The 15,942-nt window shown below is 43.8% G+C and overlaps 1 protein-coding gene across 1 annotated transcript in view; it reads right to left on the reverse strand.

Moving 5' to 3' along the window:
* The window catches only part of wnt10a (wingless-type MMTV integration site family, member 10a), a 63,839-nt gene extending 51,339 nt beyond the window's left edge, over positions 1–12,500 (reverse strand). Inside the window, exons 1-2 of the mRNA XM_078551402.1 lie at positions 11,999–12,500; positions 8,027–8,289 (exon numbers count right to left, since the gene is read on the reverse strand). Of these exons, the coding sequence (XP_078407528.1) occupies positions 8,027–8,289; positions 11,999–12,060 (325 nt within the window). The 5' untranslated portion in view covers positions 12,061–12,500. The remainder of the gene's footprint in view (positions 1–8,026; positions 8,290–11,998) is intronic.
* Positions 12,501–15,942: the final 3,442 nt, after the last annotated feature.

Consider the following 15,942-nt stretch of genomic DNA (forward strand, 5'->3'; position numbering starts at 1 on the left):
TGTAAATCCCCATCTGGACCCTGGGTCAATGTTTCGGGCTCAGGGCAGGGGCTGCTTTTTTTTTGCACTGGAGGGGTGGGGGCCGAAAAGGTAGGAGGGAGTGAGAATGGCAGACTAACAAATAATTCAAACAGGCACACATGCACGAATGCACTGACAACAGCAGAAAGTGGGAAAATGAATTAAACATTTAAGGAATCTGTCACTTCTGATTAAGAAGAACAGGGAACATGAGAGCCAAAGAGAGCAGAATCACTTAGTGGCAAATGGGAATGTGCTGAATGCAGCAACACAGTTGAAACAGTGTTCCTACTCCACGATACTTGTAGAGGGACAGGGGGAGAGAGGGAAAGAATGAGAGAGAGGGAGCAAACGCGGCAGAGGAGGGAGAGGCCTAAAGAGGCAAAAGCTGGGTAGACAACGCTGAATATTGGTAAGTATATCAATAAAAAGTATTGATTAAACTTGGATGCCAACCCAATGTTTAGCCTGAAGTAAATTTAAAGTACAGTGCATGTTGACATTGGCTGGTGGTTGGACCTAACTGGGAAAATTGCAGTGCAGGTACATTGCAACATGCGATTTCACACCAAGTCATGCTTGTGGATGGCATTAAGCTCCCCTGTCCCTTTGCACTATTCTCTAAACACCAGATGTTAATTTCCACATGTGCATGGATTCTGGCCTCTTGTGCATCTAAGTCTCTCATCGCCCCCACGAACGTAGACCTCATCAAATCCCTACATGGCTTCGCCTCCTCAACAACATCAACTTGTATTTATATAGCGCCTTTGTGGAATTTACTCCCGAATAACCTTTCCATGTACTTAACTCTCTCTCCTCCCTTGGGATGCTCATTAAAACCTCCCTCGTTGACCAAGATTTTGTTCACCTGTCCTAATATCTCCTTAACTGCCTTGGTGTCAAATTTGGTTCAAGAACCAAAGAACGTTTATTTTTAGTTTTTATATTCATTCGTGGGATGTAGGCATCGCTGGCTAGGCCAGCATTTATTGCTCGTTCAGAGGGCATTGAAGAGTCAACCACATTGGTGTGGGTCTGGAGTCACATGGAGATCAGACCAGCGGATTTCCCTCCCTAAAAGACATTAGTGACCCAGAGGGGCTTTTACAGCAATTGTTTCATGGTCAGCATCAGACTTTTAATTCCAGATTTTTCTTGAATTCAAATTTCACCATCTGCCGCAATGGGATTCAAACCAAGATCCCCAAAGCATTACCCTGGGTCTCTGGATTGTCAACCACTACACCACCACCTTCCTATTAAGTGAAGTGCCTTGGGTTGTTTTACTCAATTAAAAGTGCTACATAAATGCAAGTTGGTGTTGATTTCCTGCTGAGGAAATGTCTAAACGCGGGAATAATTTGTAAGACATTTAAGTCCACTTCACCCAGGAAAGTAAGAGACTGAAAGATAATTTCAAATTTAAGCAAAGATGTGTCAAAAATTGTAAATACCATTGTTACAACAGACAGCACAATCAGAGCAATCTGAAACATCGAGTGTGCATACATCAGGCACTGCTTATATGCATATATATACTATATATATCAGTCACAAGTGCGATGGAATACTTTCACTTTCCTGGATGAGTGCAGCTCCAACAAAACTCAAGAAGCTCGGCACCATCCAGGTCAAAGCAACCCGCTTGACTGACACCCCATTCACCACTTTCAATGTTCACTCCCTCCACACCGATGCAGAGTGGCAGCAGTGTGTATCATCTGCAAGATGCACTGCAGCAACTCACCAAGGCTCCTTCACAGTACCTTCCAAACCCACAACCCCTACCACCTAGAAGGACAAGGGCAGCAAATGCATGGGAGCACCACCACCTGCAAGTTCCCCTCCAAGCCACACACCATCCTGACTTGGAAATATATCGCCGTTCTTTCACTGTCACTGGGTCAAAATCCAGGAACTCTCTTCCTAACAGCATAGTATGTGTACCTTCACCACACAGACTGCAGAGGTTCACCACCAACTTCTCAAGGGCAATTAAGGACAGGGAAATAAATGCTGGCCTAGCCAGCGACACCCACATCCTGTGAATGAATAAAAAGGACGCTGTGTGGGTCTGGATATAAGACATTATGCAAAAGCAAATATCAGAGGATACATGCTTGCATACACATTAGATACTGCATATCTGCATGTCACAAATATGAGAGGTGGAGGATGGGGTGCCAATAAGCAGGCTGCTTTGCTCTGAATGGTGTGCAGCTCCACGAGTATTGTTGGAGCTGCATTCATCCAGGCAAGTGGAAAGGATTCCATCACACTCCTTTCAGATATATATGTATCTTTGTGTATTAGCTTTAAGGTCAATTGCAGCACTCCCGCCTCAGAGTCGGAAGGTTGTGGATTCAAATCCACAGCAGGTTCTTGAGAACAAATCTAGGCTGCCACACTGGTGCGGTACGGAAGGAGTGCTGCACTGCCAGACATGGCATCTTCCAAATGAGGAGTTAAACTGAGGCCCTGTCTTCCATCTCAGGTGGATGTTGAAGACCCCCTTGGCTCTACAGAAGGTGAAGCAGGGGGAGTCCTGCCTGGTGTTCTGGCTAACATTTATCCCTCAATTAACATCACAAAAACACCTTGCAGTTATATAGTGTCCTTAATGTAATAAAACATCCCAAGGAGCTTCAATGGAAATAAAAATGGTGAGAGATCTAAAACAGGTCACTGATTCAGTCCCACCTGACTTACAATATAGCATAAAGTCAGAATAAGCCCCTTTTTGGGCATATATATTAGATAGTGTCTCCTGCACATATACAAATAAAGTGTCAGATATCTATGCGCATATTCTATATTTTTAGTTAGGTATTTTATAAACGTTTTCCCAGATAAGGATAATATAGAAAGATATTCATTGTAAATGTAGTTTTACTATAAACTAATATCACAAAATGATTGCTAAAAGATAAAATACCAGATGGTTCTTTAGCCAGCAAAGACTGTAAAATCGTTCTCACAATCCACTAGTACAGATAATCATGTGAACTACTGTCTAATGTTATTGCCTTTTCTAATGATCTTGTTAAGACATTGCCACTTATCCATGGCGCTGTGTTGATAAAGCGAGCTGGCTGAACACATCATGGTCAAGTGGAATTGGAATACTGCCAGACGTCCTCCTCCACTGCACAAACCTACCCTTTCATTAAGCACATTTTCTGATTAATATTTAATGCTCATTCGGGTGAAGAGCATTGGTCCTGGGAAATGTTTCCATGTCAGATGCCCAGCCTTACTGCCAAGCTGTAGTGTAAAGCTCCATCCCAGCAGAGCACCAGAACTCTGGCTATCCAGAACAGCATTTCCATTTCAAGCTCCAGCTAACTCTATGGGTTTGCTGATTGGGGTTGCCAATTTGTGACAGGTTCATGTTGGGCTCCTGTCCAGTGGGGAACTGGATGCGCATGGTATCCCTGGTGCCAGGAGGGAGAGAGAGAGAGGGAGAGGGAGCAAGGGGAGAGAGAGAGAGGAAAGAGAGGGAGAAAGAGAAGAGAGAGAGAGGAAAGAGAAAGGGAGGAGAGAAAGAATGTGAGAAATGGCATTCCAACAAGATAAGCTGAATTCAAGCTCATTACATCAACTAATACCCCCTCCCTGCTCCCAGGTCTTTGAAATCACTGTCAGACCTTAATCCTAATTAAATTGTGAATGCTGATATGTCTGCTATGGTACGATCATAAACTAAAGCTTTTCAAGTCTTGGCATAGCTTGTCTGCCCGACAGCATGCAGCTTAAGAACAGTTTTCCTCAATGCTTACCTTAAATGCCACCCTGGCTCAATGGTACCATTCTCACCCCTTGTATCTGGGTTCAAGTCCCACTCCAGGATTTGAGCTCCCATGTTCAGACTGACACTCTATTGTCATACCGAGGAAACTTTATTTCAGATGAAGGCCCCATCTGCCCCCTCAGGTGGATATAAAAGATACCATGTCAGAGAGTCCTCCTGCTATTCTAGCCCATATTTATGCCTCTACCAACTGCAAACAGATCAACTGGTTATTTGTCTCATTGATGTTTGTGAAAAGTGTAACAACAGTGACTACACTTCAAACTTAATTCATTGGTTGTAAAGCACTTTGTGATGTCTTGAAGTTGTGAAAGGCACTGTATAAAGGTGCTATATTAATGAAAGTCTTTTATGCTTTATAGCAGTACAGCTATATAATGTAAAATGCTCCTTTGGCACTCTCCTGCACCACTCAGTTAGGCTTCTCAATTACTTTTTTTACTTTTTATTGCACTGTTCAATTCTATCTCACCTAGGTTGGTGGGATTCAGTGAACAATTGTGTCAGTGCGAATTGTCACTCAAAGTGCTGATTACAGGGCCAGAATGCTGATTGCGTTATCATGTCAACGCCTTGTTTATTTTTCGTTCTGGCATAGTGCTGTATCTACATTGTCAGAATCAGTATTAGAAAACAACTCACTGAACAGTAATTGGGAATGGTAGCAATTGTTTATCACACGGAAGGAGAGATGATGGAAGTGGGCGGAGAACAGAGGTACCCGGGGGGGTACTTGGGCACAAATTTTGATAGCGGCAGGACAGGTTAACAAAGCAACTGATAAAGTATTTGAGATCCCGGGGCTTTCGAAATCGAGGCAGGGCGTACAAAAACAGGAAGCTATGGCGAATGTATCAATGACACTAGCTTGGTCCCAGCTGCAGTATTGTGTCCAGTGCTGGGCCCGACACTTTGGGAAGGCTTTGGAGAAATTCACTAGAATGGTATCAGGGATGTGGGACTTCAGTTAGGTGGAAAGGCTAGTGAAGCTGAGGCTGTTCCCTTGGAGCAGAGAGGGCTAAGAGGAGATTTGATGCAGGTGTTTATATTGATGAAGGGTTCAGATAGAATATTGGAGCAGGAGTAGGCCATTCAGCCCATCGAGCCTGTTCCACCATTCAATATGATCATGGCTGATCATCCACTTCAATGCCTTTCTCCCCACACTATCCCCATATCTCTTTCCATCATTGGCATTTAGAAATCTGTCAATCTCTGCTTTAAACATACTCAGTGACTGAGCTTCCACATCCCTCTGGGGTAGAGAATTCCAAGGATTCACAGCCCTCTGAGTCAAAAAGCTTCTCCTCATCTCGGTCCTAAGTGGCTTCCTCCTTATTTTGAAATGGTGTCCCCTGGTTCTAGACTCTGCAGCCTGGGAAAATATCTTACTGTATCTACACTGTCCATCCCTTTAAACTTTTTGTAGGTTTCAATGAGATCACATCTCATTCTTCGAAACTCCAGAGAATACAGGCCCAGTTTCCCCAACCTCTCTTCATAGAATGGTCCCGCCATCCCGGGAACAAGTCTGGTGAATCTTCGTTACACTCCCTCTCTGACAATAATATCCTTTCTGAGGTAAGGGAACCAAAACTGCACACAGTATTCCAGTTGTGGTCTAACCAAGGTTCTATACAATTGAAACAAGGCTTCACTGCTCTTGCACTCGAATCCTCTTGTGATAAAGACCAACATACCATTAGCCTTCATAACTTCCTGCTGCACCTGCCTGTTAGGTTTCAGTGACTTATGGACAAGGACATCCAGATCCCCTTGTACATCCACACTTTCTAATCTCTCACCATTTAAGAAATACTCTGAGCATCTGTTCCTCCTACCAAAGTGGATAACCTCTCATTTTTCCACTTTATATTCCTTCTGCCATGTTCTTGCCCACTCACTAAGCCTGTTCAAATCCTCTTGTAGCTGCTTTGCATCTTCCTCACAACACACATTCTGCCTAGCTTTGTGTCACCTGTAAACTTGGAAATATTACATTTAACCCCCACGTCCAAATCATTGACATATATTGCAAGCAGCTAGGGCCCAAGTACTGATCCCTGCGGTACCCCACTAGTCACAGCCTATAACACGTTTATTCCTACTCTCTGTTTCCTGCTTGTTAACAAACCCTTAATCCATGCCAGTATGTTATTTCCTAGTCCATGTGCTTTAATTTTGCTAATCAAACTCCTGTGGAAGGCTTTATCAAAAGCCTTCTGAAAATCCGGGTACAAATAAATAGAAACTGCTTCCAGTGGCTGAAGAGACCAGAGGACATAAACTTAAGATGATTGGCAAAAGAGCCAGAAATAACATGAGGAAAAGCCTTTTATACTCAGAGTGGTTAGGATTTGGAATGCACTGCCTGATAGGTTGCTGGAGGCGGATTCAATAGTAATTTAAGGGAATTGAATAGATACTTGAGGGAGAAACATTTGTAGGAAAATGAGGAATGAATGGCGGATTAGGGCCAATAGGAATGCTCCTTGAAAGAGCCAGCACTGATTCAATGGGTCAAATTGCAGTATTGTTCATATAGGCCAGCCAATAGGTGACACTAGACCAATACATTTAGATACAATTATTCCAATGACCTAAATTGTATCAAGTCAGCTTCACTGCATGAAGATCTCTCTCATAGTAATTAGCTTGCATGAGAAAATTACATTACGGGTATATGGTGCGAAGGGGACTATAGAAGCAACTTAAATTTATATAAAGGGCTTCTAACATTGTAAAATGTACCAGAGTGATTCACAGGAGCAATAAGCAAGGATTTACCAAGCCAAAGAAGATTTTAGGAGAGGCAATCAAGAGTTAAGTTTTAAGGAACATCTTAAAAGGAGGGGAGGTGGAAAGGTTTTGCAAGGGAATATGGGGGACATAGTTTTTTTTTCACCTTTGGGGTTGTCGCACAGCTGTACTAACTATAAGGATCCTATGTGAAATGAGTTTAGTAGCAATTTTGGCCGAGTTACTTATGGACATAGAACAGCCACAGAGAACTGGCCCAGAATGGCACATATTGGCATTCAGTTCTCCCAGTAGGGCAGGGCGTGGGCGAGGTAAAATGGATGAAATGTTACTCTCCAACCAACCTCTGCCTGCATTGCGATCGCTCGATTCTGACACCCGAAGTGGAAAGCTATTCCATTTTCATCTCCAGCATTGACATTTCTTAACCAAATTAGCGAGAAAAAAAAAATTTAGATGTAGAAATGATGATGGAGTCAGCTATAGCTGAATGGTTTCACTCCTGCCTCTGAGTCGGAAGTATAGGTAGGTGGGGCGGGTCGGCGGGAGGGGGCTGTTGAGGAGGGGGAGTCTCTGGGAAATCCATAGGTGATATGGCTGACTATATTATAATACAGTCACTCCAGAGGCTTGAGAATGGAAGCCTAGCCTGGTCCTTCTATAGTGTAATGCTAAGGGAGCGCTGCACTGTTGGAATTGTGCAGCTTTTCGGGTGAGACATTAAACTGCCTGCCCTCTCTAGTGGATGTAAAAGATCCCATGGCACTATTTAAAGAGCACGGGAGTTATCCCTGGTGTTTTCGCCAATATTTATCCACATCACAAAAACAGATTAATCTGGTCCTTAACACATTGCTGTTGGTGGGACCTTGCTGTGTGCAAATTGGCTGCTGTATTTTCTACATTACAACAGTGACTACACTTCAAAAGTACTTCATTGGCTGTAAAGGACTTTGGCACATCTGGAGGTCACGAAAGGTGCTATATAAATGCAAGTCTCTCTTTATATAAATAAAGATTATTATACAATAGGGGAATTGACAAAAGCTGACTTCAAAGGAAAAACAACCTCGTGATAGAGAATTTTAAAAGAAATTTGTCAAGCAGGATACAGCAAGTCTCGAATTGGCAATGAGGATGGAAGAACTGATGAGGAGGAAGATCAAATGTAATGGATCTCGTGTCAAAGGCCACTTTGAACCTGCTAGTGGCCACCATTGCTGCTAATCCCAGCTGTGATTGAATGATCCCGATTCAGGAGACTATCCCGAAAGGTGATGATCACTGGGAGGTTACTGTACTTACACAGAATGGGATGAGAGGCACTGTGCCTTTAAGCAGATATAACTCTCAACCAGTTCACAATGCGAAATAAAATGGGGGGGGGGAATAGTTGCCTAAACACACAAACACACAGGCAAAATTGTGTACCTCGGCTGAAGATCACACTGTCATAGGGGATCTTGTTCTTGGTCTCCAGGCTGGAACAGTTCCACCTGTGATCACGGAACTGGTGCTGACATTCGTGGATGGCGATCTGGATTCCCTGGATCGCGGAAGCTGTCACATCGGGATTCTTCATGCAGACTTCCAACTGACGGCGAGTCAGGCTTGACAGCGTGAGGCACACCGTGTTCGCGGTTAGGACAGGGTCCACTGGGATCTTTAACCCAAGGATTTCGTTACACCGAACCCTGTCAGCAAAGGTAGAGTGGGAAATCAGTGTTACCATTCAGCAGTGCACAGAAACCACGAAGGCTCAAAATAAACCTTTGACATCACAAATGTCATCTCACTGCATATTGCAACCCTCCAAGAGAGACAGAAATAACGTATGAAGAATGATTTTTTTTAAAAACTGGCATTTATATAGCGCTGAAGGATGTCCCAAAGCACTTAACAAAGTGCTTGAAGTACTTTCTGAAGTGTGGACTGTGCTGTAATGTAAGAAATGAGGCAACCAATTTGCAACCTCCCATCAATGTGAAATGAGATAACAGTAAAGAGAAAAGAAAGACTTTAATTTATATAGCACCTTTCACAACCACCAGATGTCTCAAAGCACATTACAACCAGTGGAGTATTTTTGAAGTGTAGTCACTGTTGTAATGCAGGAAGTGCAGCAGCCAATTTGCACACAGGAAGATCCCACAAACAGCAATGTGATAATAACATGACTGTCTGTTTTTGCGATGTTAATTGAGGGATAAATATTGTCCAGGAAGCTGGGGATTAGTCCCCTGCTCATCTTCAAAATGGTGCCATGAGACCTACCCAAGCAGGCAGATGCAGCCCAGGTTTGGGTTTAACATGTCATCTGAAAGATGGCACCTCTGACAGTGCTGCACTCCTTTGGTACTGCAGGGTGTGTGCCAGCCTAGATTGTGTGCTCAAATCTCTGAAGTGGGACTCGAACACACAACCATCTGATTCATAAACCAGAGGGCCGCCAACACCTCAGCAGCACCGCTGGCTAGCAACGTTCGTGGAAAAAGTAGGCAGAATTGGCGAATTCCACCCTCAAAACATTGGAAAATTATCCCAAACGCGCATGCAATAAATTGCAGAACTTGACTCATTCAGTCAGCATATCCCCATGACCCAGCATTGTAGAAGAAACGGAGAGGATGAAGACTGAACCAAACACAGAAACAGAGAGAGAAAGGACAGAGGGTGAGACAGATCACAGCGATGTCGGGATTAAAACTGCAATAATCTTGGTGACCTTGGTTGAGGTGGAAGAATGGGCTGCTAATTGTTTGGATTCGACTACTGGGATCTTTAATCCTGGAATTCTAATGACATGAGATAGGCAGTAGATGATTAAACATATTCAAATAACATTGCAATCATCTGTGATATAAGACATCCTCTGTACATAATACCATGTCCTTTGAGTGTCAGAATTATATAACAACAGTTATATACTGATTATAATTCAGATCATGATTCTCTCTCTCTCTCTCTCTCACTCTCACTCACAGGCCATAGTACAAGAAGGAAAAAATGAAATAACATGTTATCCAATTGTTTTTGCCATATTGGTTATCATTCCAAGCACTGCTCAGTCGTTTAACCAGGAACTCCTCTTCTAACGAGACCCAGCGACCATTCCTTATTGGGCTCCAGTTGCTTCTTTCAGTTTCTGTGATAGAAAGGTGTCCTTTTCTAACATCTCCCAGTCTGCCAATCCACCCAAGACTGTGCAACCATCCTGCAACCTCCCTCCGCCCATAGAGACAGCCATTCCCTCCATCCCTATGTTCCTCCATCTCACCATCCGCCCATCATCCACTCATCACCTGGCCCTCTCTCCACTACCAACCGCCTGGCTGTTTATTTGAGGAAGTGTGAGCCTGCCTACCCTGTCCTCTACCTACTCTCCTCTACCTTAATCCTCTATCATCTCTGTGTGTGTCTGATGCTCTGTCTATCCACATCCCTCCCTCCCTCCCGTTTTGCCTCTGTGCCATTCGTGTAGTGACATAAGGATCTTCCTCCGGGGTTTGGAATGCAGGAGGTTGGAGGGACTGGGGTGACAACTCGGCTGTGTAGGAATGGTTGGTGGCTCTTGGGCTGCGGGACGGTGCCGTTTACAGACTGGCTAATGCAGTGAGCTGGAGGCTAGGTGGGGAACGGGAGTGAGAAGAGATCATTTGAAGGTTTCGGGCGAGCTGTGAACTCGTGAAAACTGGCGGCTGTGGGGTTAAAGCCATGAATAAATCATCCCAGGGAGGGAAGCGAACTTGTGGAGATTGCCAAATCCTAATTACATGTTAAATTGGTGAAAGTTACACGAGAATCGTAACACGCCAAACGTGAGAAGTTAGGACAATGGACAGGGAATTTAAACTCAGGGCTAAACATTATCCTGCAAAGAGCCGGATGGGTCATTTTGACATGTTAAAGGGGGAAAGTGGAGGCGAATTTATTTCCGAGTGAGGAACTTGGCGTTTGTAAATCGGGAAACAACGAAGCAAGAAGGGGAAGGTCGATTGGGACGCTGAAAGTTAAAATCAGGATGTTCTCATTAGGGACTGACATAATTAAGAAATTGTAATTTACCGGGCGAATTGCTGATTGTGGAGGGATCTATCGGAGGTTTCAATGGGCGCCCTGTTAGAGGTTAACACAACCGCGACCAATGGAGAGACTGGAGTAAAAGGTTAACAGGAATTCTAAACCACCGAACCAGGAGTCTGTCAGCCCAAGATCTCGCTATGTAGAGGAGGACAGAGACGGAGGCTCGATAAAGTTCCACACCCTGGAGGGGAGGAGAGGAGGTGATGGTTTTGCTGAGGGGGGGGCTTCAACCCACCTCTGACAACCTCTAAGAGAGGAGAGGCACATCTGGAATGTGCTGTTTGTAAGGGTGCTGGAAGCAGATTCAATAGTAATTTGCCGAAAGAATTGGAGAGACACTTGAAAAGGGAATATTGAAGAAAGTAAGGGGCAAGGGAGGGGGGGAGGGCTACTTGAATAGCTCTTTCAAAGGGCTGGCACGGGCGCGATGGGCCGAATGCTTTTATTTCGAGCAGCGTGAACACTCCACCCCAATACCCGAAGAGCTCAGAGATTCTAGACTGACTAGAGAAGCTGTTGCCCGGTTTGAGGACACACGGGGGTTGGCTACTAAAGAAAATTCGATTAATCTAAAAATTAATCCAAACCTAAAGGAGGCAATATATCCCACCCAGAGGCGGGGCGGGATGGAGTGTCCCAGTTACCGCGATTATTGTGCACCAATGTGAATGATAACTTTACTGTTTGGAGCAAGAAGAGGTAATGCAGAATATGTTAGTGAAATGACACTTACCATCCTTGGCAAGTTAACTTAACCTTCAAATGCCTGAATTTAATTGACTTTTTGAGTACTAGGGCTGTATCAAATTGTAGGAAATATGGGACAAATCCAAATAATAATAGTTTTTAAAAGTTGTGGAATTTCTACAAGTTAACCAGGAAAATGAATTATGAGACGCCAAATTATATGAAATTCAGGTACCTCGAAAAATCGTGAAATGAAATAACGTGAAATTGTGTTAGTTACAAGATCAGACAACATTAAACTGATTAAAATCAGACATTACATCTTGAAAATTAAAATTAAAGTTATCAAAATCAGGCAACATTAAATGTTGAATATTAACATTAAATTTATTACAATTGGACAACATTATATGTTGAATATTAAAATTAGATAACATTCAATGTTGAATATTACAGTGACAATTATTAAAATTAGACCGCATTGAATGTTGAATATTAAATGCTAATAAACTATGATCAAACATTGCGATTTAATATAGGCAAGATTCAGGTTACGGGTGGGTGTAATCACAGTTAAAAGGACCTCTGGCTAACGAAGCCAGAGTGCACGGGAGGATGAAATGTCCTGCTTACCTGTGCACGGAAAAGGTTAAGGAGAGAAGGGCGATTGTACACGGAGAGATAAGCAGTCCCATCTTCAGCACCCGATCAGTGAACACGCCTCACTCTTCCAGGCGAACCCCAAGTAACCTTTCCTGCTACTCTTCACATACAGCTCTCTCCAGACCAAGCCAAGCACATGCAGTCATTTCCTACACATCTTCCTTTTAACCTCTGAGGGACGGTTATCTGACCCCCTTCGCTGTCCAATGAAACCTCTGCCCACTCCAGTTTTTGTCCCGTTCCAAATCTGTTTCTAATGTCCCTCCTGACTCGCTGTTCTCCTTCCTATCAGTACACTTCAGTCAGATCAATGTTTGGTTTTTTTTAGGTCCGTTCTCTCTCTCTCTCTCTCTCCCTCTCTCTCTCTCTTACTGCTGTCGCATTCTGTATGACTGCCGTTTCCACCAAGTCTCCTCTGTGGGTCTCTTTACAATCAGTTTCAATGCCTGTTGTGAGGAGTGAAGTTATTGCGTTCTCCTTTAACTGGAACACAGTGTATCATAAAGTGAGCACTTAAACACCGGCCCACTTTCACACGTCACTGGATTTAAGTTGCAAGATAGAAACCGCCCCAAAAAAAAACCCCTAGCGGAGCAGACTCACACACACACACATTCACACACACACACACACACACACAGGGGGAGAGGCAGTTAGAGAGAGAGAGAGAGAGAGTCATAGGGAGAAAGGGTCAGACACACGAGGGGAGAGAAAAGTCACAGCGAGAGTCAGACACAGGAGAGACAGAGAGAGACGCCCACGCACACAGAGGGACAGTAAGTCACACACACACACACACACAGAGCAAGGAGAGTCACATAGGCACAAGGAAGGAAGGAGGGAGAGAGAAAGTGGCGCAGGCGGAGGTGGAGAGGGTCACACACAGTCGCAGAGAGAGAGAGAGACAGTCACAGGTACACACACACACACACACAAACAGAGGGGCGAGACATTGACAGGAGAGAGACAGTCACCAGGGGCTGAAAGATTCGCGAGCAGTGTGGTACAGAGAGACTCTGCGAGGAAGGTTCTGAGACTCAGAGGAACATGGACTGGGATAGTCACACAGAGAGGACGGGCACACAGCAAGTATGAGAGAAAGGCGCAGAGAGAATGCACGATCCAGACAGATTGAAAGTCACACAGCACAAGACAGTGAGCCACCCAGACAGACAGGGCGTAAAGTCTCTCTCTCTCTCTCTCACACACACACACACAGAAACAAACAGACTTCCACACGCCCACACAAAGAGTGGGAGGGAGACACAGGCACGTGCAGAAACAAAGGGTTAGCGACCCTACAGACAGACACACACAGAGACACACACACAGAGAGACACACACAGAGACACAGACACACACACACAGACACACACGGAGACACACAAACACAGACGCACAAACACACAGACACACACAGAGACACACACAGACACACACAGAGACACACACACACACACAGACACACACACGGAGACACACAAACACAGACGCACAAACACACAGACACACAGAGACACACACACACACAGACACACACACAGACACATAGACACAGAAACACAAACATACACAGAAGAATGTTTAGATAGATGCACACAATCACAGGTACAAACACATACACACGCACACACAGATACACACAGACACAGGCAGACACACACACACAGACACACACACACACACACAAATAGACACACACAAATGTGTCCACACAAAGATGTCCCTGTTAGCAAAAAGCCAAGAACGAAGTAGTACATTAAAATCACCGAACGAATGCAGCAAGGGGTCAAAGTTACAGTATGATAATAAATGTGCCATTACAGACGGGGGACAAGAATGGACACCTTCTGGAGGAGAAAATGTCCAATAAAGACAGCACGGAACGGCAAGACAGAGGCGGAGACAAGCGAGTGAAGAAAGAAGGAGGGGCAGTGAGGTAAATAAAAAACTGGGGAGAGGAATCCCAAACTTGCTGTATTGCAACAAGAAGCAAACAGCGAGTATATCACAGAGCTCAGAAGAGCCATGAAGATCAGAGTCAGAGTGTAAGAAAGATTTATGCATCATTTCCAGACCACACAATCAGGACCGGGTGGTCAAACACACACACACTTCAAACACTTACCCTGTAACACCGGTGCATGTATACCTTCCCCAATAAACCTATAGTCATGTGCGCAAGTCGTACACGAGTGTGGTACACGAGCTACATGCCGAAGCGCGATGTGGATTGGCACCGAGACTATACAGGTACAGCAAGGAACATTTCCATTTGTAATCAGAGGGTCACTGACCCCCTTCCTCTCTCCATAGATGTTGCTAGAACTGCTGAATATTCCCAGCATTTCTCCGTTCCCATTTCACATTTCTAGCCACAGTATTTGGCTTTTGTAACTTGGATTGATGAGGGCGTTATAGAGAAAGTTAATACGTATAGGTCTCTATGCGTGAGATAGGGAAAAGGAACAGCGCAAAATATATATTTAATAGATACATTACTCACAAAAACCCACGTCTGCCTGTCTATCCATCCATCTATTTCCATAACCATCAATTTATCATCCATCTATCTAACTATCTATCTATCTATCTATAAATGTATCATCCATCTATGTATCTATCAATGTATCATCTATCTATCTATATATAAATATATCATCTATCTATTTATCTATATATCTATATCTATCAATGTATCATCTATCTCTCTATATATCTATATATAAATATATCATCCATCTATTTATCTATATATATCAATGTATCATTTATCTATCTATTTATCTATTTATCCATATAAATATATATACATATACATTAGTGTATCATGTATCTATCTATCTATTTATCTGTCTATATATATATAACAATGTATCATCTACCCATTTATCTATCTTCCTATATATCTATGTATCATCTATCTATGTATGAATCATGTGGCTATCTCTCCATCTATCTTTCTACCTATCTATATTCCGTCAGATATTTCGCTGTTAGTCCCTGTTGGCTTCACATCAGGAAGTGGTGTTGAGCGATTTTCATCAGGGTTCGCTGTCTGTTCTTTCCTTTTTGTACAAATAACCATTTTTAACATCAACCGCAAGATCTCAAGGCGACCGAGAGAACAGCACGACATGGGGACTGTGAAGGTTTCTCCTTCCCCAATTAAACAATCGTGTTTAAAGCCCCAGAGCAAACAAAAGCTATCGCTGAGTCAAAGCGGCTCCTCAAGGCAAACTTTCAGCATCTTCCAATATCCCCACCCGCGATAATGATGATAGCAAGGGCTGGGAAAGAGTGGCTGGAAAAAAAAAACACGCATTACAAAATGAGTCTGTGTTTATTACAGTAAGGGACATCCCAAATGAGGATTCAGCAGAATCTTCCCCTCCCTCCTCTATCCCCAGCCCCAGAGCGGGACTCTAACCCGCCACCCCCTTGAGCCCATTGTGAGTGAAGCTGCTGGACAGCGAAATAACGTCGAGAGATTCGGCGTTTTCCCGTGTGGGGTTTAGGTGAACATGGGCGCACTGGGTTTTGGTTTTAATGTCAACTGTAACGAGCGCAATTTTTGTGAGGCTGCTCGAGCACTGGGGAGAAGGGATCGAGTTCTCCAGATTGCTGAGACATTTGGCACTTGTTTTCTAACATCGTGACTTGTTGCGAATAGACAGAACTGACCAAGAACCGGTAAGACTCAACTCAAAAAAAAAAATACCAAAACAACAGCCCGATTCAACAAAACGTCCCAATTCACCAAAAACAGCCCTGGTGAAGCCAAAACAGCCTGTCTCACCAAAATGTCTCACTTAAACAAAAATATCCCGATATCCCGAAACATTCCAACGACCCAAACACATCAAAAGTCACCAAAACAATCCAATTGACCAAAACAGCCTGATTCACTAAAA

This window comes from Cetorhinus maximus, chromosome 11 (genome assembly GCF_964194155.1).
Source record: "Cetorhinus maximus chromosome 11, sCetMax3.hap1.1, whole genome shotgun sequence".
Classification (NCBI taxonomy): domain Eukaryota; kingdom Metazoa; phylum Chordata; class Chondrichthyes; order Lamniformes; family Cetorhinidae; genus Cetorhinus; species Cetorhinus maximus.